Genomic DNA, 26,098 nt, shown 5'->3' on the forward strand with positions numbered 1-26,098 from the left:
GCAGACGCATTTATCCAAAGCGACGAACACGGGTTCCACTGTAATACAAGGTTACAGTTGAAGAATAATTAAAGATATAAACTAAAATACAACAAAGAGACACAGCAAGTGTAACACGAACAACAAGAAATACTTCCTGTGTTAACTGTTACCCAATAGTACTGTTTGTGTGTCTTATACTGTGGCAGGAAAACTCATTTGAGCCCTGCGGAATAACGCGGATTTTTCTCTTTTCTTATTGGAGAATTTCATTTTTTTATTGTGGAAAACTAGGATCCCTGGTAATAAGACAGTTAAGTGATCCTCTGTTTAATCTGTATAGTTTACTCATCGCCGTGGTTTGCTGTTAACTTTCTTCACCACACATTAAATGTTCATTTAGACCTCATATACTGTATATCTATATACATGCATCGCTTTACACACAGCAGAAGGGCTTTGCTCGAAACATCCTGAAATATATAAACCAGTTAAATCATTTAAACCTTGTGTACATCCAAAAAAAATCATTTTTCTATCTTTCAATTTTGTACACTGCAGTTATACCTCCTTCAAACATATATATATACCTCCTTCAAATATATACTTTGTTCAAATATATACTTTTGCATTACTGTCATTTGTGTGCGTTTGCGTTCCCGTGTTTCATTGCTATCTTTATCGTGCTAAACCGTGCTGCTCTGTATTGCATTAAGCATTTCATAGCATGCTAACATTGTTTGGATTCTGCATCAATCTTTTCATGCTGCTATTCACAATTCAGTGGTGCAATACTGCACTGCTAATAAGACTACTGCTCACCACTAACACAGATCGTATTGCACATGCAGTGTGTGGAAAAGGGCGCATGATTTATACGTTTAGATGATTTTAAATGGGTCGACCTTTAATTTGAGTCTCTAAATATATATTTAAAAATGACATGAGTCATCTGAGGCTAGATATAGCGAAAGCTCACAGTAAACAACGTTGAATAAATTAATAGCTTAAATAAATCACACAGACAAACTTCAACAAAACACTCACGCATGCGCATCTCAAAATCCAGCAAGGGGCAGAATTCGGCACGACAGCGGTACAAACCTCAGGCATCTACAGATCAGAAAGCTCTATTAGAAATGGTGTCCTGCTTTATGAAAGATACTAGTAATGTACATGTTTAAAAAACTAATAGTGGTAATTGTGTTCCTGTTCACTCAGGGTCGGTCATATAAACTGCAGCTTAAGGGATCAGAAAAATGCTACTGCGTAAAAAAACTAGTAGCAAATTAAGAGTTTTGGTAGCAAAATGCTACCAAATGTGTGTTAATTTCGAGCCTTGTACAGAACACACACACAATAGGATATTAAAGGATTCTCTTTGATAGGAATGTGTGTATTTTGCTGCACTACTCTATAGTAAAGCTCTGGGTTCTGTGGAGACAGTGGTTCTCAGACTGGGGGTTGGGACCCCCTGGAGGTAACAGAAAGGTTTTTAACGACCACATCACAAGCAGACCTTCCATCCGCGATGGCTGCAGTGCATTGCAACAGCTCTTTATAGAGAGCGGACATGGCATTGCAAACTCTGTCAGATAGGAGATTTCATTCTGCTTTATTATTGACACATTCCATGTTCACACAATTTAGATTGAGATATTTCATTTTCTTAGTAAATGTTTTTTTTCAGACTAAAGTGCCTTTAAAAGGGGTCCCAGCTGGAGATAGTTTGAGAGCCACTGCTGTAAAAGCTTTTCAGGATGTTTTTAATCTTTGAAACAGATAAAGGGGAGCTGTTCATAGCAGCACAGATCATTCCACTCAGCCCCCCCATCCTCCCTCAGCACCATCTCCCCACAGTGCTCATAGTAAGGATTGTTGGGCTCCCCGGGGGCCCAGTTAGTGTAGTTTAGGGGGGCCTTCTTATCCTTACCAGCAACCCAGTACCATTTATCATACACAACGGTTCTGTGCAGTCCGATCCAGAATCGCGACGCAGTGCTGTTCCTGACGAGCTCCGACACTCTGTTCTGTGCAGCCAGGCTTGTGAGGCTCACTAGGTCAGTGTAGCGATCCCTGCAGTACTGCCAAGCCTCCGGCCAGACCATACTGTGAGAGATCAGGTGGAGCTCCTCAGGGACTGGAGTGCCTGGTGATGATGACAATAATAATAATAATAATAATAATAATAATAATAATAATAATTTCATTGACTTTAATAGGCTTTTAAATGTGTGACACTCGTGCTATTCATGTGCCAGTCATGAGTGTTGGTTTAATGTTTGCAGTAATATTTAAAATGTGCTTCTACAGCTGCCATCAGCCTGCACTGTGGTTCAGATTATCCGTGAGTCAGACTGCACTTGTATCTCACATGCAACAATGTAACCTGTACACACTGCAGCATAGCCTACTGATGAGAAAATCATTCGAGTGCAGGGTGACATTGTCAGGTAGTAGATTTTGTTTAAAAATATATATTCTTTGTACTGCACAATATAATGTAACTCTATAGATTAGGATGCCAAGCCAAAAGCCAACCTTGTGCTATCCTAGTGTTGTTGCCGAATAGTTGCACACACTCTCCCACAGCTTATATAGCTCTAGTGCAGGGGTGTCCAATCACGGTGCTGGAGGGCCATTCCAATCCAGCTTTAACAGGTGGAATGAGATCAGTAAACTACTTCAGGGACTGGATGGAGTTTTAATTGGTTCAATTATCCAATTTAGAACAGGGTTGGAACAAAGACCACGAGTGGAAGGGACCACTTTGGCCCACTCTGGTCTAGTGGATCACATGACATGTGAGGTGGGCTGTCAATCAAACTGAACAGACTGCCATCTTAAAACTGCACTTACCTTGAGAGAGCGGAGTGGAAGAGGGCCTCGAGGATTCTGCTTCTGTAACAAGAAAGATAGAAAAAAGAAAGTTTATAACAAAGCCAGATTCCTGCAGTGGTTCTGAATCCACTGAAGTGATTACACTGCATAACTTGAGAGACCGGAGTGGAAGGGGGGCTTGTGGGGTCTGAATCTGTAAAGAAAACACACAACAACAAGATTTAGTGTTTCCTGTTTCAAGTGTATTGTTCAAATGCATTTAAATGAAACTGTGTCTATGCTGCTGTCTCCACCAGGGCAATGCTGACAATGACATGGTTTATTGTTTTCAAATAAATATAATAAATAGACAGTAAGAATGTATATCACAGCACACGTCTCTCCTGGGTATAACAATGAGGGGTAGCTGCTCCCTCTCACACTCTTAATGACCGGGCTGGATTCTGGTTCTTCAGATCTCTAGGCTACACCCTACCCTGCTCTGGAGGTCAGACAGCTACTGTAGTCTGAGTCCCTGCTCACAGACTGGGGTACAAACACGGAGCTGAATAATTAAATAAACCCCACGTAGTGTGTAACGAGCAGCACAGAAGAGTTCACACAGCCATTAAATAAACCCCATGTCAAACAATAAGACCCACGTAGTGTGTAATGTGCAGCACAGAAGAGTTCACACAGCCATTAAATAAACCCCATGTCAAACAATAAGACCCCACGTAGTGTGTAATGTGCAGCACAGAAGAGTTCACACAGCCATTAAATAAACCCCATGTCAAACAATAAGACCCCACGTAGTCTGTAATGTGCAGCACAGAAGAGTTCACACAGCCATTAAATAAACCCCATGTCAAACAATATGACCCACGTAGTCTGTAATGTGCAGCACAGAACGGGAGCAGCGTTCCCTTTTTAGATTCTGAGAAATGCCATTTTAACTGAGAAAGGAACAATTATCAGTGAGGAACCGTCGACGACGCACTAACCCTTTGAATGTATTCATTTTGTTGCATTATACAATTTTGAAATATAATTTAATTAAAAAAAACTGCCTTTGTTTAATATTGCTAATTACAGCTTTATTAAAACACAAGTAGCATAGAAATAAATAAAGTAAACAATCATTAAACACGCAATTCATTTTCCTTCCATACTTCAGGAAAGCCCCGCCTTGAATGCAGTGTCTTAGACCTCAGTTTTCAGCATAGTGAATGCGGTGTCTTAGATCTCAGTGTTCAGCATAGTGAATGCAGTGTCTTAGACCTCAGTGTTCAGCATAGTGAATGCAGTGTCTTGGATCTCAGTTTTCAGCATAGTGAATGCAGTGTCTTAGACGTCAGTTTTCAGCATAGTGAATGCAGTGTCTTAGACGTCAGTTTTCAGCATAGTGAATGCAGTGTCTTAGACCTCAGTTTTCAGCATAGTGAATGCAGTGTTTTAGATCTCAGTTTTCAGCATAGTGAATGCAGTGTCTTAGATCTCAGTTTTCAGCATAGTGAATGCAGTGTCTTAGATCTCAGTTTTCAGCATAGTGAATGCAGTGTCTTAGACCTCAGTTTTCAGCATAGTGAATGCAGTGTCTTAGACGTCAGTTTTCAGCATAGTGAATGCAGTGTTTTAGATCTCAGTTTTCAGCATAGTGAATGCAGTGTCTTAGATCTCAGTGTTCAGCATAGTGAATGCAGTGTCTTAGATCTCAGTTTTCAGCACAGTGAATGCAGTGTCTTAGATCTCAGTTTTCAGCACAGTGAATGCAGTGTCTTAGATCTCAGTTTTCAGCATAGTGAATGCAGTGTCTTAGATCTCAGTGTTCAGCACAGTGAATGCAGTGTCTTAGATCTCAGTTTTCAGCACAGTGAATGCAGTGTCTTAGATCTCAGTTTTCAGCACAGTGAATGCAGTGTCTTAGATCTCAGTTTTCAGCATAGTGAATGCAGTGTCTTAGATCTCAGTGTTCAGCACAGTGAATGCAGTGTCTTAGATCTCAGTTTTCAGCACAGTGAATGCAGTGTCTTAGATCTCAGTTTTCAGCACAGTGAATGCAGTGTCTTAGATCTCAGTTTTCAGCATAGTGAATGCAGTGTCTTAGATCTCAGTTTTCAGCATAGTGAATGCAGTGTCTTAGATCTCAGTTTTCAGCATAGTGAATGCAGTGTCTTAGATCTCAGTTTTCAGCATAGTGAATGCAGTGTCTTAGACCTCAGTTTTCAGCATAGTGAATGCAGTGTCTTAGACGTCAGTTTTCAGCATAGTGAATGCAGTGTTTTAGATCTCAGTTTTCAGCATGGTGAATGCAGTGTCTTATATCTCAGTGTTCAGCATAGTGAATGCAGTGTCTTAGATCTCAGTTTTCAGCACAGTGAATGCAGTGTCTTAGATCTCAGTTTTCAGCACAGTGAATGCAGTGTCTTAGATCTCAGTTTTCAGCATAGTGAATGCAGTGTCTTAGATCTCAGTGTTCAGCACAGTGAATGCAGTGTCTTAGATCTCAGTTTTCAGCACAGTGAATGCAGTGTCTTAGATCTCAGTTTTCAGCACAGTGAATGCAGTGTCTTAGATCTCAGTTTTCAGCATAGTGAATGCAGTGTCTTAGATCTCAGTTTTCAGCATATTGAATGCAGTGTCTTAGATCTCAGTGTTCAGCACAGTGAATGCAGTGTCTTAGATCTCAGTGTTCAGCACAGTGAATGCAGTGTCTTAGATCTCAGTTTTCAGCATAGTGAATGCAGTGTCTTAGATCTCAGTTTTCAGTATAGTGAATGCAGTGTCTTAGATCTCAGTTTTCAGTATAGTGAATGCATGCTTTGCCATTGTTGCCGTCTTATTTGCTTTCTTGTTCTCTCTACATGTTTATGACTGGCAATATGATCTTTTAATGGTACTGACTCATGCATGATCAACGGCAGCAAAACTTGAACAATAGTGTCCCACCATCCTCATAGAGATAATCAGATTTTGTTTTAGCTCTGTCTTTTACTGAAACATTGCTTTTTTTTCTTCGTTGGTGCAGCTGTCACGTTGAGTTTCAACAGAGACACGCGAGTGAAGTCACCTAAACTCAACTTGCAAACAAATGCACGTGGTATGTCGTCTTCAACCACTACACTGAACACTTACCTGTGTATTTTCAACTCTAATATTGAGATTACATTTTTACCAGTTTCTAAACGCTTGATATGATGATATTTCTGAAATGTTTGTTTTTTAAAAGGGAAATAAAACAAAACCTGTGAAAGTATGAGTATTGTGATTTTTATTTATGTTTATTTATGTTGGCTTTTTATACTTCTAAATAATGCAGTAAGATTGTGCTTCAACAACGTTTTCAATTATATGACGAGTTCAAAACTGAGACGTTCCTAAGCAGCACTGGGCAGCCCTCTCCCTAGAGGCAGAATCTCCAGACGCCTGCTTCGCCCGTCCTGCACTACTGGATTCACTGCAGCCCGAGCGAGCTCTGTACTAATGTGATGTGCATTTTAACAGGGAAATCAGAGAATCACCTGCAAGACACACAGAAATGTGCTTATGTTAATGCTTTGCACGAATGCTCTCAAAATGAGATGTTGGAGTTTCGAGTGAGGTTGATATTTGATAACTTGTAAAAGTTAGTAAACTGAGTGGAAGGTTGTTGCCAGTTACTGTGTAAAATGTGCGCATTTTACCCTTAGAGGGAAATCTGAATGTGAGTTAAGTGCAGGGCTCAGGTGAGGTGCTGGTACCTAGAACACAAGAAGCAGACGTGTAGAGGTAGATTTTCAAAGATGAACTCTTGTGTTTAGATGTTTAGATGAGTGTCTAATGTTAGGGCAGTTTTCAACAGTATAAACAGGGTTACCTGAAGACAGATTATTTGCTCTGGTCAATATAATGTAACTCTATACATTAGGATTCCAAACCGAAAGACAACCGTCTGCTCTCCTAGTGTTGTTGCTGAATAGTTGCACACAGCTCTCCCACAGCTTATATAGTTCTAGTGGATCACATGACACGTGAGGTGGGCTGTCAATCACACTAAACAGACTGCCATCTTCAAACTGCACTTACCTTGAGAGAGCGGAGTGGAAGGGGGCCTCGTGGATTCTCCTTCTGTAACAAGAAAAAAGAGAAAAAATAAAGTTTATAACAAAGCCAGATTCCTGCAGTGGTTCTAAATTCACTGAAGTGATTACACTGCATACCTTGAGAGACCGGAGTGGAAGGGGGGCTTGTGGGGTCTGAATCTGTAAAGAAAACACACAACAACAAGATTTAGTGTTTCCTGTTTCAAGTGTATTGTTCAAATGCATTTAAATGAAACTGTGTCTATGCTGCTGTCTCCACCAGGACAATAAATAGTCATTTATTACAAAGCCACATTCAAACTGAACTAGTGCACTCCATACCTTTAGAGGCTGGTGTTGAGAGAAGGCTTGAGAGGTTTGGATTTGCAGTAAAAAATACATCATTTGCATTTCTACATTATTGTTTAAATATATTTGAGCGACACTGTGTGTGTCTGTATGTCAGTGTGTGTGTCTGTGTGTGTCAGTGTGTCTGTGTGTGTGTATCATTGTGTGTGCGTGTATGTGTCAGTGTGTATCAGTCTGTGTATCAGTGTGTCTGTGTGTGTCAGTGTGTGTCTGTGTGTGTGTGTGTGTGAGAGTGTGTATGAGTGTGTGTGTGTGTGTGTGTGTGTGTGTGTGGTGCTGTCCTCACCAGGGCAATGGTGAACTCATTGTTAAATTAGTGAGGTTGATAAGAACACTGAGATTCATTTATAACTCATGGTGTGGGCTGTCAATCACACTGAATAGACTGCCATCTTCAAACTGCACTTACCTTGAGAGAGCGGAGTGGAAGAGGGCCTCGAGGATTCTGCTTCTGTAACAAGAAAGATAGAAAAAAGAAAGTTTATAACAAAGCCAGATTCCTGCAGTGGTTCTGAATCCACTGAAGTGATTACACTGCATACCTTGAGAGACCGGAGTGGAAGGAGGGCTTGTGGGGTCTGAATCTGTAAAGAAAACACACAACAACAAGAAGATTTAGTGTTTCCTGTTTCAAGTGTATTGTTCAAATGCATTTAAATGAAACATTGTCTATGCTGCTGTCTCCACCAGGGCAATGCTGACAATGACATGGTTTATTGTTTTCAAATAAATATAATAAATAGACAGTAAGAATGTATATCACAGCACACGTCTCTCCTGGGTATAACAATGAGGGGTAGCTGCTCCCTCTCACACTCTTAATGACCGGGCTGGTTTCTGGTTCTTCAGATCTCTAGGCTACACCCTGCCCTGCTCTGGAGGTCAGACAGCTACTGTAGGATCAGATGGACTGAGCCTCTGAGTCCCTGCTCACAGACTGGGGTACAAACACTGAGCTGAACAAGAGCACAGTGAACAGGGAGCCTTCATCACAGCAGAACAAGGGGTACTGATAGCTGCAATCCACATCACCCCATTACCTCTGGAAAGATATTGACCATCCCATCAGCCTGAGTAGGGTGCCTGTCATTGATTCTCAAAGTGGAAACTGCTAGATTTGTCACCACCAGGACCTACTGAAGCGATCTAATCATGCTTCCCTCTTTCAACCTGAAGGTTTACACTGAATTAAACGAGAACACAGTCTGAACAGGGTCCTCACCCTCACAGCAGAAGAAGGGCAACTGAAAGTGGCAGCCATAGTCATTCCATCCACCAGTCTTACTCATCACCACACAGTTCTCATCCCCTCCCCAATTGTTTGGTTCCCAGTAGTTCCAGCTGTGAAATGTGTAGTTATCCCCCTGGTGTGACCACTTCCAGGGCTCATTGAACAGGCCTATCCAGAAGGGCTTGCCCTGCGCTTTCTTCACTATTTCTTCATTTTCACTGGCGTTCTTTATACTGACGAGGTCGGTGTGGTGTTCTCTACAGTACTGCTGAGCTTCAGTCCAGGTTTTGAATTCTTTAATCAGGGTGTATCTCTCAGTGATGGTGCTGGTCTCTGTAAACACAAACAGCAGATCAAAATCCATGTCAGCTGTGGAGGTGCGCTGGCTCTCCTGTTGTATAGTGATTGAACCCGAGTCACACCCGGCTCAGCTATCAAGGTCCTGAAAAGCAGCATCTCTAGCAGTGCATGGGAGTCTCTTTAGTTTATGTCTGAAAAGTATTTAATAGCAAAGTGGGGGATGGGGGAGTCTATTTAATGATTTAGGAATAATGACCGTTCTTTTTCAAATTGATCATTCATTTTCCTCACAGTCGGTGCACAATCAATATGAAGCAAACAGGATCATTATGAACACATCCCCCCCACTCCCCATGTGCTTTCATGTCTTCTGTACTGGCTGGTATTTGTCTGTTTTGAAGTCAGCCTGTTCCAATGACAGTTTCAACATTCTAAAGCTCTGAGGGTGTCGACTGCATGATAATGAGCACTCTACCAGGAACCTGATTGGCTGAGGCAGTGCAATGACTGCTTAGTTCAGGTGGCTGTGATATTATTATTATTATTATTATTATTATTATTATTATTATTATTTAAAATGTAAATAAAAGTTACATTTGTCACAAGCAACAAGACTGGCTCATCACTGTGCAGGCTGTACCTCATGAAACATGGCACCTGCTGTGCTATCAGCTGTGTATCAAAGTCTGTCCTTTGCTCATGGTGACTGAAACTAACTTGCAACAGGGAGATGCAGCTTTTTTATATTTTTTTAATACCCGTCAGACCCCATTTGCATAACAAACAAATCAGTCATGTGAGGTTCAGCCCACTACACACAATACAGCAAAACTACAACCTTCTTTATCACCTTTTATTCAAATACAAATAGTTATTTAACTGTTAAACATATTTCTTCTACATATATAATAAGGGTCTGTGGCAGGAACGGCTGAGGGTCTGACGTCACGGCAGAAGAAGGGACCACAACAACAAAAAGGTATTGTGCAGTGGCGCGGGCGCCGTTTTATTTAATGAATTCAAAAAAATAAATAAAATATTTAAACAGAAAACAGTCGCTCACAGAGCAAAATAAATAGTTAAACAAAACAAAATCACGAACACAAAATAATAACTGCAACACAGGTCAGGCTGGGCAGATTGCCTTCACTGTTCCTATGTTTACTTTCTCTCTCGTTTCTCCGTCACTCCTCTCGCACACTCTCCTTCTGACACCCACCCTGAACTGGAGAACTGCAGGCTTTTTATATTCAGGTGACCATCTCCCGATTAGCAACTAAATTAATCACTTAATTAATTCGGGAGATGGCCACCTTCTGCACGAGTATTTTTCATTACACCTGGCAGAGGACGAGCACCGATCTCGCCTCTGCCAGGACACGTTTTAAAAATAAACAAAACAATAACAAACATACGGCGCTCGCCGTCATGCATACAACAATCAAAATAAACAAACACAAAATAACACAGGAGCGGAGGGGGAACCCTCGTTCTAAAAATAAACAAATCAATGTACAGGGCTGCTCGCCCTGTTACATATCCCCCCCCTTGTGCAAAGCACACATGGCCCAACGGCCACCTTCCCCCTCAGTCTCATAGTTCCGGAAGAGGGGAAAGCCCAGTGTCCATGGGGGTGGCCATGGTGGGATGTCCTCCACCCCCCAATTCTTCATGGCCGGCAGCTCCCTCTTCCGGGGCTCCCGCCACACTCTCTCCTGCCGCGAAATTGCGGCTGGGGGAGCTGGTCTCCTGACCTTCCCCCTCCTCTTCATGGCCAGCAGTTCCCCTCCGGGGGGCTCTGGCCACACAAACTCCTGCCGCGAAAGTGCGGCTGGGGGAGCTGGTCTCCTGACCTCCCCCCCCTTCTTCATGGCCGGCAGTTCCCCTCCGTGGGGCTCCGACCACATTATCTCCGGCCGCGAAAGTGCGGCTGGGGGAGCTGGTCTCCTGACCTCTCCCCCTTTCTTGATGGCCGGCAGCTCCCCTCCGTGGGGCTCCGACCACATGACCTTCGGCCGCGAAAGTGCGGCTGGGGGAGCTGGTCTCCTGACCTCTCCCCCTTTCTTGATGGCCGGCAGCTCCCCTCCGTGGGGCTCCGACCACATGACCTTCGGCCGCGAAAGTGCGGCTGGGGGAGCTGGTCTCCTGACCTCTCCCCCTTTCTTGATGGCCGGCAGCTCCCCTCCGTGGGGCTCCGACCATAGCGTAGTGATCCCAGGCGAAGCCGGATCTCTGGCGACCCCAGGCGACGGCAGCGGACCCTCGGGAGGCGACGGCAGCGGACCCTCGGGAGGCGACGGCAGCGGACCCTCGGGAAGCGACGGCAGCGGACCCTCGGGAGGCGACGCAGGACCGGCAGCAAACCTAGGAGACGCAAGGGAAACACAGGCAACCCAAGGCGATGCCGACGGCGGGAGGGGAGCCCCTGGCCATGAAGGCGGCAGCAGGAGCTCCACTTCTCCCAATGGTGGTGGTGGAGGTAGAGGTAGCTCCTGCTCCTCTCCTCTTGACAGTAAAGGTGGCAGGGGCTCCTCCTCTTCTGGTGGCCAAGGCTTCTCCCCTTCAGGCGGCCAAGGCGGCAGGGCTTCCTCCCCTTCAGGCGGCCAAGGCGGCAGGGCTTCCTCCCCTTCAGGCGGCCAAGGCGGCAGGGCTTCCTCCCCTTCAGGCGGCCAAGGCCGCAGGGCTTCCTCCCCTTCAGGCGGCCAAGGCGGCAGGGCTTCCTCCCCTTCAGGCGGCCAAGGCGGCAGGGGCTCCTCCCCTTCAGGCGGCCAAGGCGGCAGGGCTTCCTCCCCTTCAGGCGGCCAAGGCGGCAGGGCTTCCTCCCCTTCAGGCGGCCAAGGCGGCAGGGCTTCCTCCCCTTCAGGCGGCCAAGGCGGCAGGGGCTCCTCCCCTTCAGGCTGCCAAGGCGGCAGGGCTTCCTCCCCTTCAGGCTGCCAAGGCGGCAGGGCTTCCTCCCCTTCAGGCTGCCAAGGCGGCAGGGCTTCCTCCCCTTCAGGCTGCCAAGGCGGCAGGGCTTCCTCCCCTTCAGGCTGCCAAGGCGGCAGGGCTTCCTCCCCTTCAGGCTGCCAAGGCGGCAGGGCTTCCTCCCCTTCAGGCGGCCAAGGCGGCAGGGCTTCCTCCCCTTCAGACTGCGAAGGCGGCAGGGCTTCCTCCCCGTCAGGCTGCGAAGGCGGCAGGGCTTCCTCCCCGTCAGGCTGCGAAGGCGGCAGGGCTCCCTCCCCTTCAGGCTGCGAAGGCGGCAGGGCTTCCTCCCCTTCAGGCTGCGAAGGCGGCAGGGCTTCCTCCCCTTCAGGCTGCGAAGGCGGCAGGGCTTCCTCCCCTTCATGCTGCGAAGGCGGCAGGGCTTCCTCCCCTTCAGGCTGCGAAGGCGGCAGGGCTTCCTCCCCTTCAGGCTGCGAAGGCGGCAGGGCTTCCTCCCCTTCAGGCTGCGAAGGCGGCAGGGCTTCCTCCCCTTCAGGCTGCGAAGGCGGCAGGGCTTCCTCCCCTTCAGGCTGCGAAGGCGGCTCCTCCCCTTCTGGCAGCGACAGGGAAACCAGCAGGCATGTTCCCTCTGCTGGCGGTGGTGGTGGGAGCGACATGTCGTCCTCCCATGGAGACGGAGGTGGCACCAGCAGGTATTCTCCCTCTGCTGGTGGTGGGAGCGACACGTCGTTCTCCCACGGCGGTGGAACCAGCAGGTATGCTCCCTCTGGTGGCGGAGGTGGGAGCGACACACAGTCCTCCCACGGAGACGGAGGTGGCACCAGCAGGTATTCTCCCTCTGCTGGTGGTGGTGGTGGGAGCGACATGTCGTCCTCCCACGGAGACGGAGGTGGAACCAGCAGGTATGCTCCCTCTGCTGGTGGAGGTGGGAGCGGCTCACAGTCCTCCCACGGAGACGGAGGTAGCACCAGCAGGTATTCTCCCTCTGCTGGCGGAGGTGGGAGCGACTCACAGTCCTCCCAGGGCGGTGGAGGTGGAACCAGCAGGAATGCTCCCTCTGCTGGCGGAGGTGGGAGCGGCTCACAGTCCTCCCACGGAGACGGAGGTAGCACCAGCAGGTATTCTCCCTCTGCTGGCGGAGGTGGGAGCGACTCACAGTCCTCCCATGGAGATGGAGGCGGCACCAGCAGGTATTCCCCCTCTGCTGGCAGGTACCTGGGCTGTGGACCTTCGGCCTTCCCCTTCTTGGGCCGTGGACGCACCGACTCCCCCCTCTCGGGCCGTGGACGCACCGACTCCCCCCTCTCGGGCCGTGGACGCACCGACTCCCCCCTCTCGGGACGTGGACGCACCGACTCCCCCCTCTCGGGCCGTGGACGCACCGACTCCTCCCTTTTAGGCGCAGGACGTTCGGGCTCCTCCCTTTTAGGCGCAGGACGTTCGGGCTCCTCCCACTCAGGCGCAGGACGTTCGGGCTCCTCCCACTCAGGCGCAGGACGTTCGGGCTCCTCCCACTCAGGCGCAGGACGTTCGGGCTCCTCCCACTCAGGCGCAGGACGTTCGGGCTCCTCCCACTCAGGCGCAGGACGCACCAACTCCTCCCTCTTGTCTCCCCTCCAGCAGCTGTAATCCCAGTCTTCAGGGAGGGGGCAATTAACTGGGAAATGCCCCCGCTCCCCACAGATGCAGCAACAACTCAGCTGGCTTATGCTATGGAGGAGGGCTTCCCAGCTCATCTCCTCCTGTGCCTGCTGTTGTTGCTGCAGCGGCTGCTGTCTCCTCATCCTCCTTCCTCCCATCTTCCTTCCTCCCATCCTCCTCTTCACTCTCCTTTTCTCCACACACAAAAACGAAAAAAAAATGAAAAAGATGCAGTACCCTCTTCTGCCTGCGTCCTGGAGGCGCTGCAATCCCACGCAGGACACCACGTGTGGCAGGAACGGCTGAGGGTCTGACGTCACGGCAGAAGAAGGGACCACAACAACAAAAAGGTATTGTGCAGTGGCGCGGGCGCCGTTTTATTTAATGAATTCAAAAAAATAAATAAAATATTTAAACAGAAAACAGTCGCTCACAGAGCAAAATAAATAGTTAAACAAAACAAAATCACGAACACAAAATAATAACTGCAACACAGGTCAGGCTGGGCAGATTGCCTTCACTGTTCCTATGTTTACTTTCTCTCTCGTTTCTCCGTCACTCCTCTCGCACACTCTCCTTCTGACACCCACCCTGAACTGGAGAACTGCAGGCTTTTTATATTCAGGTGACCATCTCCCGATTAGCAACTAAATTAATCACTTAATTAATTCGGGAGATGGCCACCTTCTGCACGAGTTTATTAATTATTACACCTGGCAGAGGACGAGCACCGATCTCGCCTCTGCCAGGACACGTTTTAAAAATAAACAAAACAATAACAAACATACGGCGCTCGCCGTCATGCATACAACAATCAAAATAAACAAACACAAAATAACACAGGAGCGGAGGGGGAACCCTCGTTCTAAAAATAAACAAATCAATGTACAGGGCTGCTCGCCCTGTTACAGGGTCACATATTTAAGACGAGGATTTTGCTGTCTGGAATATAAACAATCTGAATACACATTTTCTTATGTTTCTTATGAAGGAAAAAAAATCATAAGAAACGGTGTTATGAATAACACATTTCCTTAACATTTTTTCTTAATAATAAACTTAGAAACATACTGTATTTGAGAAGATGTTTCTTCTTTTGAACGTTTCAAGATTATGGCCCCTGTGCAGTATCCAGGGGACCTGGCTTCATCCCCCAGTCCAGTCAGCTGTTTCATTAACAAAGGAATTGAATCTCAACTCACCGCTGTAGCACATGAAATAGTTTCTCTGACTGCAGAGTGAATCCTCCCACTCTCCCTCTGAATTCACTGAAGCACAGAAGAGGTATGGTTCCCAGTTGGAGTAGATGACATCACCTCCACTGGACCACTGCCAGTTCTCTTTGTCATGATACAGCCCGATCCAGTGATCCGAGTCACTAGTTGAAGGTATAAGACCTATAAACTCATTAGCCCTGGCCAAGTCTTGAATGCTGGGCAGGTCTCTGCCTTGGTTTCTGCAGTAGCTCTGAGCTTCCTGCCATGTCTTCCCAGCTCCTTCATAGAAACACTGACCAGAGGAGCCTCCTGGGGAGAGGGGACAGCACAATAAAGATGAGTGAAAGCGTGTTCTTCACAGAAAAGATTTCCACTGGAAATGGAACCAACAGTCACAGATTACTGGGCTTGTAAGAATGTAGGACACTAGTAGAAGTGTATGGTGATAATAAATATACTAACATGCTTGTGGTTTGTACTGTAACACGAGTATCATTCTGGCATGAGTGACGAAGGTCATGGAAACACCAGGTAGACAAAGAAATCGTTGTGAGAAAAACTCAGTTCACTGTCAATCAATGTTAATGTTATTTTAGTATGTGTAAAGGAACATGTCTTGTTATTATAGGATATTGCACAGCACAGCACAATACCATAAAGCCTAAGGAAATATAACTGTTTTTTTTTTACCCTTTTAACCCCATTTAGACCCTCTGTGATTGATTCTCAAAGTGGAAACTGCTAGATTTGTCACAGGAACTACTGGAGATCTAATCATGCTTCCCTCTTTGAACCTGAAGGTACAGACTGAATTAAATGAGAACACAGTCTGAACAGGCTCCTCACCCTCACAGCAGAAGGCGGCTAACTGAGAGTTGCAGTCATAGTCAATCCATCCTCCACTCTTACTCATCATCACACAGTTCTGATCGCCTCCCCTATTGTCTGGTTGCCCATTGTTCCAGTTGTGAAATGTGTAGCTATCCCCCTGGTGTGACCACTTCCAGGGCTCATTGAAAAGGCCTATCCAGAAGGGCTTGCCCTGCGCTTTCTTCACTAGGTCTTCATTTTCACTGGCGTTCTTTATACTGACGAGGTCGGTGTGGTGTTCTCTACAGTACTGCTGAGCTTCAGTCCAGGTTTTCAGTTCTTCAATCAGGGTGTATCTCTCAGTGATGTTGCTGGTCTCTGTAAACACAAACAAACAGCAGCTGAGAGGCTGGGAGGGGAGCTGGCTCTGAACCCAAAACAAACTGTGTTTTCATCAATCCTACAATTTATCACAAAGTGCATCCTGTCTACAGTCAGGTACATCTGTGTGTTATTTAAAAATAAGGGGCAACATTCTCTAATTGGCTAATTTACTCCTGTTTCGGTGTTCTCAGTTTGGTATTGTAGATCACATTGCAGACCGATTGGTATTCTCAGTAATAAGTTTAAGTCTGTGAATGTGTAGACACTGACTATCACTAATTAATCAATGTAATTTACTCAGTATGCAAACGCAGAGACACAGGTTATCACTAATTAATCAATGTAATTTACTCAGTATGAAAATACAGAGACACTGGCTATCACTAATTAATCAATGGAATTTACTCAGTATGAAAATACAGACACAGGTTATTACTAATTAATCAATGTAATTTACTCAGTATGAAAATACAGACACAGGTTATTACTAATTAATCAATGTAATTTACTCAGTATGAAAATACAGACACAGGTTATTACTAATTAATCAATGTAATTTACTCAGTATGAAAATACAGAGACACAGGTTATTACTAATTAATCAATGTAATTTACTCAGTATGCAAACACAGAGACACGGGTTATCACCGTGTGTAATCTACTCAAAGTGTGCCCGACACAGGAGACAGTGATTGGCACCTCCACTTCAAACAGTGTCTCAGCTCTGATATGACCAGCCAATCAGAAACGCTCTCTGGCCTCCCTTTGATCTGAAAGTCCAAGTCAAAGTTGTCCCTTCAGAATGGCAGCAAAGCTGTGGAGTTGATGTACCACGTCTCTGGTTCCCTTAAGAGATCCTGCTTTACCTAAAACTGAACTATACCAACGGGAAGTACACGCATGTATCAAGCTAATGGTTATCAGGGGATGATATATGTAGTAAAATTACTATCGAAAATAAAATCATACACAAACAGACACATACACGCACAGACACACAGACAGGACACAGACACACAGAGACACACACACACACAGACAGACACAGACAGTCAGACAGACACAGAGACAGACAGATTACAGACAGTCAGACACACACAGACAGGACACAAAGACAGACAGACACACACACACAGGCAGGACACACACAGACAGATGCACACACACACACAGGACACAGACACACACACACACAGATGATCGAAAGGCAAAGTCAATCTACTGCTGACAATGTGAGAAGAATCCAAAGATGCGATTGCATCCAGATTTGCCACTATGCTGCTGTTGGGGGCGACAGGCCCTCAAAGATGCTGAAATCCAAAAGGACACGGTCCAGAAGAAAAACTCTAAGGGCTTTATGTATGATTGATTTTTCAACCTGAACTGAGAACTAATGGTTTACACCAAGTCCACAAGTTAGCGTCAACTATCAGCAAGTTTGAACATCACCATTGAGAGAAAACATCAGTCATATCCAGGATATTATCGTCGATTGGGAACTGACAAGTGATCTGCATGAGGCCAGACTGCTATCTCTCACACTTGTAGACACAGTACAGGAGTGGACCAGGAAAAACGTTGAGAAACTATGCGCTGCCTTAACAGAGAAATGCTCCAAGTATGGTGATCCCTGCACAGCCCTGCACACAGCCTGTCTGAGACAATATGAGAAGGATGAGGACCCAAGAGACTTCTACAAGGAGCTGAAACTCCTTTACTATGCAGGTGAAGCACATCCAGGGGACAATGTAGACAAGAGCTTCCAGCTGCTGTTCATACGTAACCTGTCTGCAGAGGTCAGAGCTGCCATGAGCACAGTGGAAATGCAGACAACTCAATGCCCAGCATCCTGGAAGCTGCAGAGAGTATGGTGAAATATACAGATACCCGGCCCAATACCAGCAGCACTCGGGTACTAGGAGATGAAGCAGAGCCTGACTTTCCTGGATCTGAAAGAAATGAACTGCCACAGAACTCCCAGAGAAGATTTCAGCCTTCACACAGCAAACCCCAGCCCAGAGGGGAAGGTAAACCTGACAGCCCTACACCTCACCAGAGGGTGGAAACACAGTGTTATAGATCCATCCATCTATCACTAATGAAATGTAGGTATTTTTTTAAACGGCCTCTGAAACACACCAAACACATCTAATAACTGTATGTTTTTGTATCCTTTCAAGGGCAACTTGTATTCAGGGTTTTGACTGAAAATATTTGCAAGCTGAAATAGTTTATGAGATATTAGCAGCTGTAGGAGTGGGTGGATTTGCAAACTCATACAAGCTCCCCTCACAGGGATGCTTAATAATTATAATAACTAAAATGAATGAATAATCAATAGCAATAAAACAACAATTACGTCTTTACCTTTGTAGCACATGAAGGCTTTCTGAAGGTGGCAGGGTAAATCAGTCCACTTTCCCTCTGAATTGACTGAAGCACAGAAGACGTCTGCCCTCCAGTTGGAGTAGATGACATCATCGCTGTTAGACCACTGCCAGTTCTGTGTGTCATCACGATACAGCCCGATCCAGGAATCCCCGAGAGAAGCTCCTGTAATATTTAAGAGCTGCTCTGCTTCTTCATGGCTGCACACAGTGGCCAGGTCTGTGTGCTTCTCTCTACAGTAGCTCTGAGCTTCAGACCAGCTCTTCTTAGTTTCCACAAACACGTGTTTTCTGATCTGGTTGTACGCAGGCACACAAAACCCTGATAAAGAAAAAACAACATGATTAACACTAGAACGAGCAAGGCGGTCATTTTGATCGTTTTTTGGATTTTAATTTAAATATTAAGATACAGAGCTGTGCTTTCCTGACTTTTCCTAAATATATGTACTAATTACCTTGACAAAGAAAGAATCGTGTCGCTCCAAAAATTAGTGAGATAAAATACTGTCATACCTATTCCGACCAGGAGCAGTCAAATTGACCGCTACATAGAAAACCTATTATAACAACGAGATGTTGCGGTATTATTTGTATTCATCAGTCAGGACTTGCAGCAATGTATTGAAGTTTGATTAAATCAGTCTGCATTCCTCAAGTGAGCGGTCTGTTGACATTTCTATTGTTTCAATGAGCCTCCTGATAGCCCATCAATCAGCCTTGACAGCTCACTGTGGCAGGCTGTGTGCAGAGCGGAGCGAGCCCATTGTATATGGAGCAGGGGAGCGGAGCGGACATTTCCAGCCTGCTCTTTCACAGCACTAACAACTGAGCATGGTTTGATTTTACATGTTCTGCCAGGGAGTTTGCACAGAGAATTAAAGAAAAAAGAAGCAGTCACTATACAGTATTTTCCATCATGCCTGTGCATGATAACCATTCATTTTCCAGTTTCAAACCTAAATTTCATCTTAAGTGACAGACAGACAGACAGCCTTCATATACCTCCCACTGTACCGATCAGTAGCTTGTGCTGAGCTGAGCAGATATAACTGCAGCCAGGTCTGCTCTGTAGAAGTGGAGCAGTGCAGTAAACACACACACCCAGGAATCACATGTTAGTTTCACAGTGAACGTGATTGAGGGACACTGCAGCTTTAAGAACTGCGTTAACTTTTCTGAGAGAGAATGTGGAAAATATCAAAGCAAATAGTGAGAAATAAAGGAAACCCACCTGCAAGCAGAAGGATGAGCAGCCCCCTCTCCCCCATCACAGCAGACTCTGCATTAGAAAGAGAAGACTTTCTATTAATCACCTTCATAAGGGAAAGCTTCAAATATAAAAAACAGCAAAACAAAATAAAAAACAGAATTCTCAATCACATTGGAACCTCAATAGAAATGTTGTTGTTATTATTAGTAGTAGTCCTATTTGATGACCAACAGGAAGACTATATCAGCTTTCACTCAGCACATGGTGTTCCAGGTGGTCTCCCATCCAAGTACTAACCAAGCCCAACCTTACTTAGCTTCTAAGATCATCTGAGATGAGGCTTACTCAAGATGGTACGGCTGATGTAATAGCTGATGAAAAAAATGCTAATCAGCATCCCCTAATCAAAAAGCCGGTGCTAACACAAACTCCCATTAACTATCTATCAAATAGTACAGGGTTCTCCTCATTGCAGAGCGGAGGAGGGTCGAGGAGAAATCAGAGATCCTGCTCAGGTTGTTCTCGAGGGGAGGCTGAGGAGGGTCCAGCAACTTTGTTTCAATCAGTAGGACCGGCTCTCCAGTCCTAAGGACCCCCTCGAGATACCTGTTTGAGATCCCTGAGGGGGAGATGACTCGGAGGTGTGCGGTGCTGGCGTGGATGGGTTTGCGCTCTGCTTGAGTTTAGGGCACTTCTTATTTTGGTGCCCCAGCTCTCTGCAGTGGTAGCACTGCACCTCCTCTGAGGAGAAAAAAATCACACAGTTTCCATCTCCACCAGGTGGATGGTAACATGGCGTCAGAAGGACAGGACGTGGCGGAGGGGCTGGTCTTTGCACCCTAGGGGGGATGGGGTGGATCGCTGTTTTCAGCTCCCCTAGGGCCTGAAGATGGGGCTTCAGAAGGTCATCCTTTAAGAAAGGTGGGACGTTCGAAAGGACGACCCTGCTGCCCAACCCCTCCATGGGTTCTATGAGGATGTACATCCCCCCCAACTGCGAGACCCCTCTCAACCCGCAGTGTGTGTCGCCACAATGGTCGACGGTCTGACCACCTTGGCCATGGCCATGGATGGGAAAATGTTAATTTGCATATAAAGAATTATATTATATTAAGTTTTAGGCTACCAATAATCAGTATAATAATTTGAATTAATAGTAGAACACGCTAAACTGTAAAATTCTGCCAATCTCACTGTTGGGTAGATTGTCTATGGAAGGTTCCCAGCCCAGAATAAAAAAGGAGACTCTAAACTAGGAGGGCTATCCTTGCCTGTTATATATTATTTGGCTGCAAGGATATATTCGGCAATATCGGATTTTCAAAAATGTTAATGCCGGTTGTGCGCACATGAAACCATTTGGAAAACAATCTGACAATTCAGATCTCCTAACTGGTCCCAAAGAAAAGTGTTTTAAAAAATAAAACAAATAAAAACAGTTATTAAATACACTAAATGTCTGGTATAATGTTTAAAACAACGTTAGGATTAGACAAGGATTATTTAAAACCAGAGAGCAAAGATATATCTTCCACAAAAAGAGAGGCAACTAACAAGACCCTGAAGTAACATGTCCACTGTAATGAGAACATCCTTCCTGCTTTCCATCATCGGTGTGTTATTGATTGATAATAATACTATTACTAATAATAATAATAATAATAATAATAATAATAATAATAATAATAACGGTCATCATAATCTGTGTTAGATAGCGTCTTTCATTATAAGGATCCTAAAGCTCTTTACAATTAAAAAGCCATAAAAAAAGACCATGCAACCGCAAATAAAAACTAAAGCTTAAAAAACTCTGATAACAACCAAACACGTGTGCCCTTTTACATACAATATAGTATCCCAAAGCTCTTTTACAACAACAACTATAGAGACCATACAGACATCACAGAAACAAGAAACAAGCAAATAAAATTAAAAAAGAGAAAAAAACACATTAAAATCTGACACGTCACAATTAAATATATGCAATACACAAAATGTATGCAATAAAATAAAGAACAGAAGGCTTTATATTATAGCCTAGTAAAAACGAGTGTGCAGTGTCTTCATATACACACAGATAGGATATTAAATAACTTCCGCTGTATTATAAGCTTTCACAATTATTTTCAGCAAATCGAGAGATGCTAGGAACGCAGGACCGATGAGGGAGGCCGTGCCTGTTGTGGAGTAAATGCTGCTTTTCATCGAGTCTGTCGCATAGTGTTTAGTTTGTCAGTTTTGGAAGAAAAAAACAAGGTCAGCTGTTATGCTATTATTCACTTAGTTTACTTTAGAAATGTATTAAATTAATCAAAACATGTTATTATTATATGATAACATTCTTTAAAATATGCATTCGTCCTTTAATAAACAGCTGTCACATGAATTTCAGTTTACGGTGCCGCTTATCAATTTCAGTGCAAGACTCCAGTGACTGTTTAGCCAGAGAGCATGCGCAGACGCATAAAAGGAAAAGTCGCGTCAGGAACATTAAAGGATTAAGTATTGGGGAGAAATCAAATAGGCTATTCAAGACAAATAACAATGAAGATGGACTGTGGAAAATGCTGTTTCAGCAAAAACAGTGGGTGGACTGTGTCCAAAAAAAGTGAGTGGACTGCATCCACCGCGTCCAGCCCCCAGTCTAACACTGTGCGCACCACACCCGCGTCCAGCCCCCAGTCTAACACTGTGCGCACCACACCCGCGTCCAGCCCCCAGTCTAACACTGTGCGCACCACGAGTGAACGGCCAGCCTTGTACCATCGCTGCTATCAGGTTGCGCCCTGAGTAGAATCACAGTGCCACCTTGTGGCTGAAATAAATCAATGCACCAAGGGCGTTTCAAATAAAGTTCTGTCTCCTGTGTGTCAGTGAGTTGTCCATCACCCTTCCACAAACTGTTTGAATTGGAGGAGCTCTGAAAAAGTGCCAGTAGTCATAGTAGTAATAATAGTAGTATGATAATTGTTGTTGTTGTTGTTGTTGTTGTTGTTGTTGTTAACATTATTTTAGTAGTAGCATTGATTATGACAACACAGTCCTTTAATATGTGGATAGATAGATAGATAGATAGATAGATAGATAGATAGATAGATAGATAGATAGATAGATAGATAGATAGATAGATAGATTTATTATTATTATTATTATTATTATTATTATTATTATTTCTTTGCAGAGGCCCTCATACAGGGCTACTTACAGTTGTAAACAAAAATACATTTCAAGAATCACAGTACAAGTATTAATACAGTTAAGAGCAAGATAAAATATAATGACTTCGATAGATAGATAGATGATCTTTGGTGAGTTACAGGAATATAATTCCAGACAGGGTTTCTGTGACGTCATCAATTATAATCCACGGATACCCTTGTGATGCTGATATTAAGAAGACGAGGTTCATCAGTACAGTGTTTTTTTAAACGTCGTGTTTCAGCGCTGTACATGCGTTCTGTGTCGTTATCCATTAGAGCTTCAGCTTCATTTGGATGATCACCTTTACCTGGTTTAAATTTTCCACATCATGTTAAAAGCAGTGTGGACACAAGAGTAAAACAAATAATACTGGAATCCCTTGACAGAATACAGAACACAATATACCAAAAAAAAATCCTCCCAAATACAATATTCTGTTCTCAAAAGAACACAGTTAATAATACAGGGACGAGGACTCGCCAATATTTCCTGCTACATAAAAAACCCGAACCTCTTACTGTTAAACAGAACCCCTAAATCCTGCTATGCGAATCACAAATACTAAAAAAAATCTTAGTAATAGGCCTGTTGTATAAAATTGATAACTTTATCTGTGCCTTACAAAACATACAAGAAGCATATGATTGTGTCACTATCGTCTTACCGACAGGAACAAAAACATCTTCTACACTCCTCCTCTTCATCGTATATTAACGGTCATAACAGTGAAATATTCTAACGTTCATAAAATACACGATGGCGGTTTTATGGTTGTTGACAAAGATAAAAAAAATGGACTTTTCTATTTCTTATTGGTGTGTGTGTGTGTGGGGGGGGGGGGGGGGGGGGCGTGTCCACTTTGTCAGGACTCATACAGAAGGCAGCACGAAAAATCCATGCAATTTGAAGTTATTTATGGTGGGGAATTTACTTCATATAGTATTTTATATTTTATTCATTGATTTTTGTTTAAAAAAATCGTAATGAAAAATTGCACTCACCCCTGCCCGCCCACCCCCCACCCCATAAAAGTGGGTGGACGATGTCCACCCTTGAAAAAAGGTGAGTGGACGGCGTTCACCTGCGTTCACCCTGGAGTCTAACCCTGCTAGTTCAGTAGTATTGAGGACTCTGTTTGTGAACTGCGGCTTTAATGACGCTTTCAACGCCGCTCCATCCTTGCACAGCTACAGACTGCGCGAGTTCCTGCCAGAAATCAAATCTCCCGTCGAGCGAGCGAGAGAGCGAGAGTTGAGACAAGCGGCTTGCAGCGAATGGAAGAATTATTCAGTTTTCTATTTAAAATACTAAAAAAAATCTGCTATATAAAAGTACTATATTCCACGAAGCCTTCCCTTCATTATGAAAACTCAAACACCTACAAAGTCTCCCGGCTTTCACTGTACTATCAATATAATCATCTTCAGAAGCGTAGCATTGTGATTGTCGTTCCATCACTACAGAATAGGGAACATGCTTCACCCGGTTGCGTGTTTCAAAAGTATGTTTATTTGTGTGTGTTGATCGGAGACATGGAAAAGTAGTATTAACATGAATACTGAATATGAATTAATTAAATACAAATGTAATTAAATAAAAGATTAGATGACCTAACTAAATAAAATACTATTCGCTCTGTTATCTGCATAACAATATGATTCCACACTGAGCCAAGCTGACTGAGACACGGGATCAAGCTTTGTAAAGATCCAGTCAGATCATTACTGTGGTAATAATTGTAAGTGTTTTCACACATGACTTTCCTGGTTTGGTTTCTCCTATCGTTTAGCGGACTGTCTCGTATGAATTGTTTGAATTTCACATTTATTAGGACATGTCAATACTTTACAATGCTTTCGTATTTAAAATGGCAAATATGATTTTAAAGAGTAGGGGGTTACTTAACTCGTTGAGTTTGAGATTTAAAAGACGAGTCGAGTTTGTAATAGGCGTTGTTCAAGTCTAACTCCACAGTTTTGCAGCTCCAGAACACCGCTGCTAAGCTGCTATCATGCCGCCCGCACTGTGACAACCAGGCGCTTTACACATCAATCACTAACTCGATGACAATTAAACTTTTTAAAAAAAACGTTTGCCTGCAACAGACATTCATATATTAATATACCGAATCTACTCCAGGTGAATCACTTTTACTAGGAATACGTTTTAACCAAACGCGATGGCAATAGACCGAATAGGGCTGTATAATGACAAAGAGACACCCCTGTCTCTCGAATGATATCATCTGCAGGACAATAAAAAGAACAATACAATAATAAAACGGTTTACGCTCTGGCTTTGATTTATACCAGCGCGTCTATCCTTCAGTGCACGTTTCTAGCATGTTATTTACTAATCTATTTTGCAATCCCTTTTCTATTTCTCTGACGCGTTCAGTACCAAAACCCGACTGGACGTCAAAAACAGAGAAAAGGAAAAACGAGTGGAGTTGTGCTGCTGCCCTGGAACCCTGTGAGATGTATTGATCAAATAAACTGCTTCACACCATCAGTCACTTATTGGGTTGTTATGCGATGGAAATTAAAATGTACAAGTACTATTGCATGAAGCAAACAATACTATATGGAATACACATCACCAATTATAATGATTTCGTTTCACTATGTTTGCATAAAGACCCAATATTGCACTTTGAAGTATTGAAAACATCTGATTTGAATGTTTTCTTGGCAGGTTTGACTAGGGTAAGCAAGGCTATGCAAAGCACAGCACATCCTCCAAATGACTTTTTATGCTGCTACAGATTGAATTGAATATATTTCTACACTTTATATATTTTTAGAAGAATTCCTGCTCAAATGACTCCCGCATTTAACCCTTAAACAGACTTAAACAGAGTAGGGCTGTATAAGAAACACATATGCATCTAAAACAATACAAAATAAAAATATTAAAAAGCAATACATCTCAATATAATGATAATAGTAATAATAATATTTTTGTTGAGTTTATTTCCTATAGAGTAGTAAACTCCTTCTGCAAGAAGCAGCTATAAATGTAAAATGTTCAACGTGGGCTATTGAGGAAACTGCCTCCTTAAAATCTATATTCAAAACCTATTGGGACACTGGACTTTCACATATACACATGCTGCTGTTTTTAATGGATATTTAGTAATCTACATACAGACAAACACATCTAGATAATGTTTTTGGAAAGTCTTACCTTAGACACAAAGCAGTGCCGAAGTGTTCTCCCTGGTCTGAAACGCGCTGACACTGTGACGCTCAGTTTAGACCTGCTGTGATATACTGAGCATGATGGGCGGAGACAAACAGCACAGCCAGTGACGTCATTCAGTAAGCAGTGATAGTCACGCCCATTTAAAAAAGGTACACCTTTTATATATATTAAAATATACAACAGCACCAAACATGATTAAGACAATTACCCCACGTTTTAATATATGTGCTTCAATACATTATACAATGGCACACAACATGATTCAGACAACAGTGTAGATATGAAATAGAAATGTTAAACTATCTAAGGAACAAACGAAATGATAATCTGCAAAAAATAAAGCCTCTGAGTTTATAGCT

General features: G+C 44.0%; 1 protein-coding gene across 1 annotated transcript; it reads right to left on the minus strand.

Annotated features, from left to right (window-relative positions):
- Positions 1–1,620: 1,620 nt before the first annotated feature.
- LOC131720846 (macrophage mannose receptor 1-like) lies at positions 1,621–25,794 on the minus strand. The gene is made up of 6 exons (XM_059013032.1): positions 25,722–25,794; positions 19,356–19,403; positions 18,094–18,443; positions 14,526–14,841; positions 8,452–8,793; positions 1,621–2,128 (listed from the first exon to the last, which is right to left on the minus strand). The coding sequence occupies exons 2-6, from the start codon at positions 19,390–19,392 to the stop codon at positions 1,746–1,748; spliced, it is 1,428 nt and encodes a 475-aa protein (XP_058869015.1). The 5' UTR covers positions 19,393–19,403; positions 25,722–25,794; the 3' UTR covers positions 1,621–1,745.
- Between the last annotated feature and the right edge of the window lie 304 nt (positions 25,795–26,098).

Source organism: Acipenser ruthenus, chromosome 45 (assembly GCF_902713425.1).
Source record: "Acipenser ruthenus chromosome 45, fAciRut3.2 maternal haplotype, whole genome shotgun sequence".
Classification (NCBI taxonomy): domain Eukaryota; kingdom Metazoa; phylum Chordata; class Actinopteri; order Acipenseriformes; family Acipenseridae; genus Acipenser; species Acipenser ruthenus.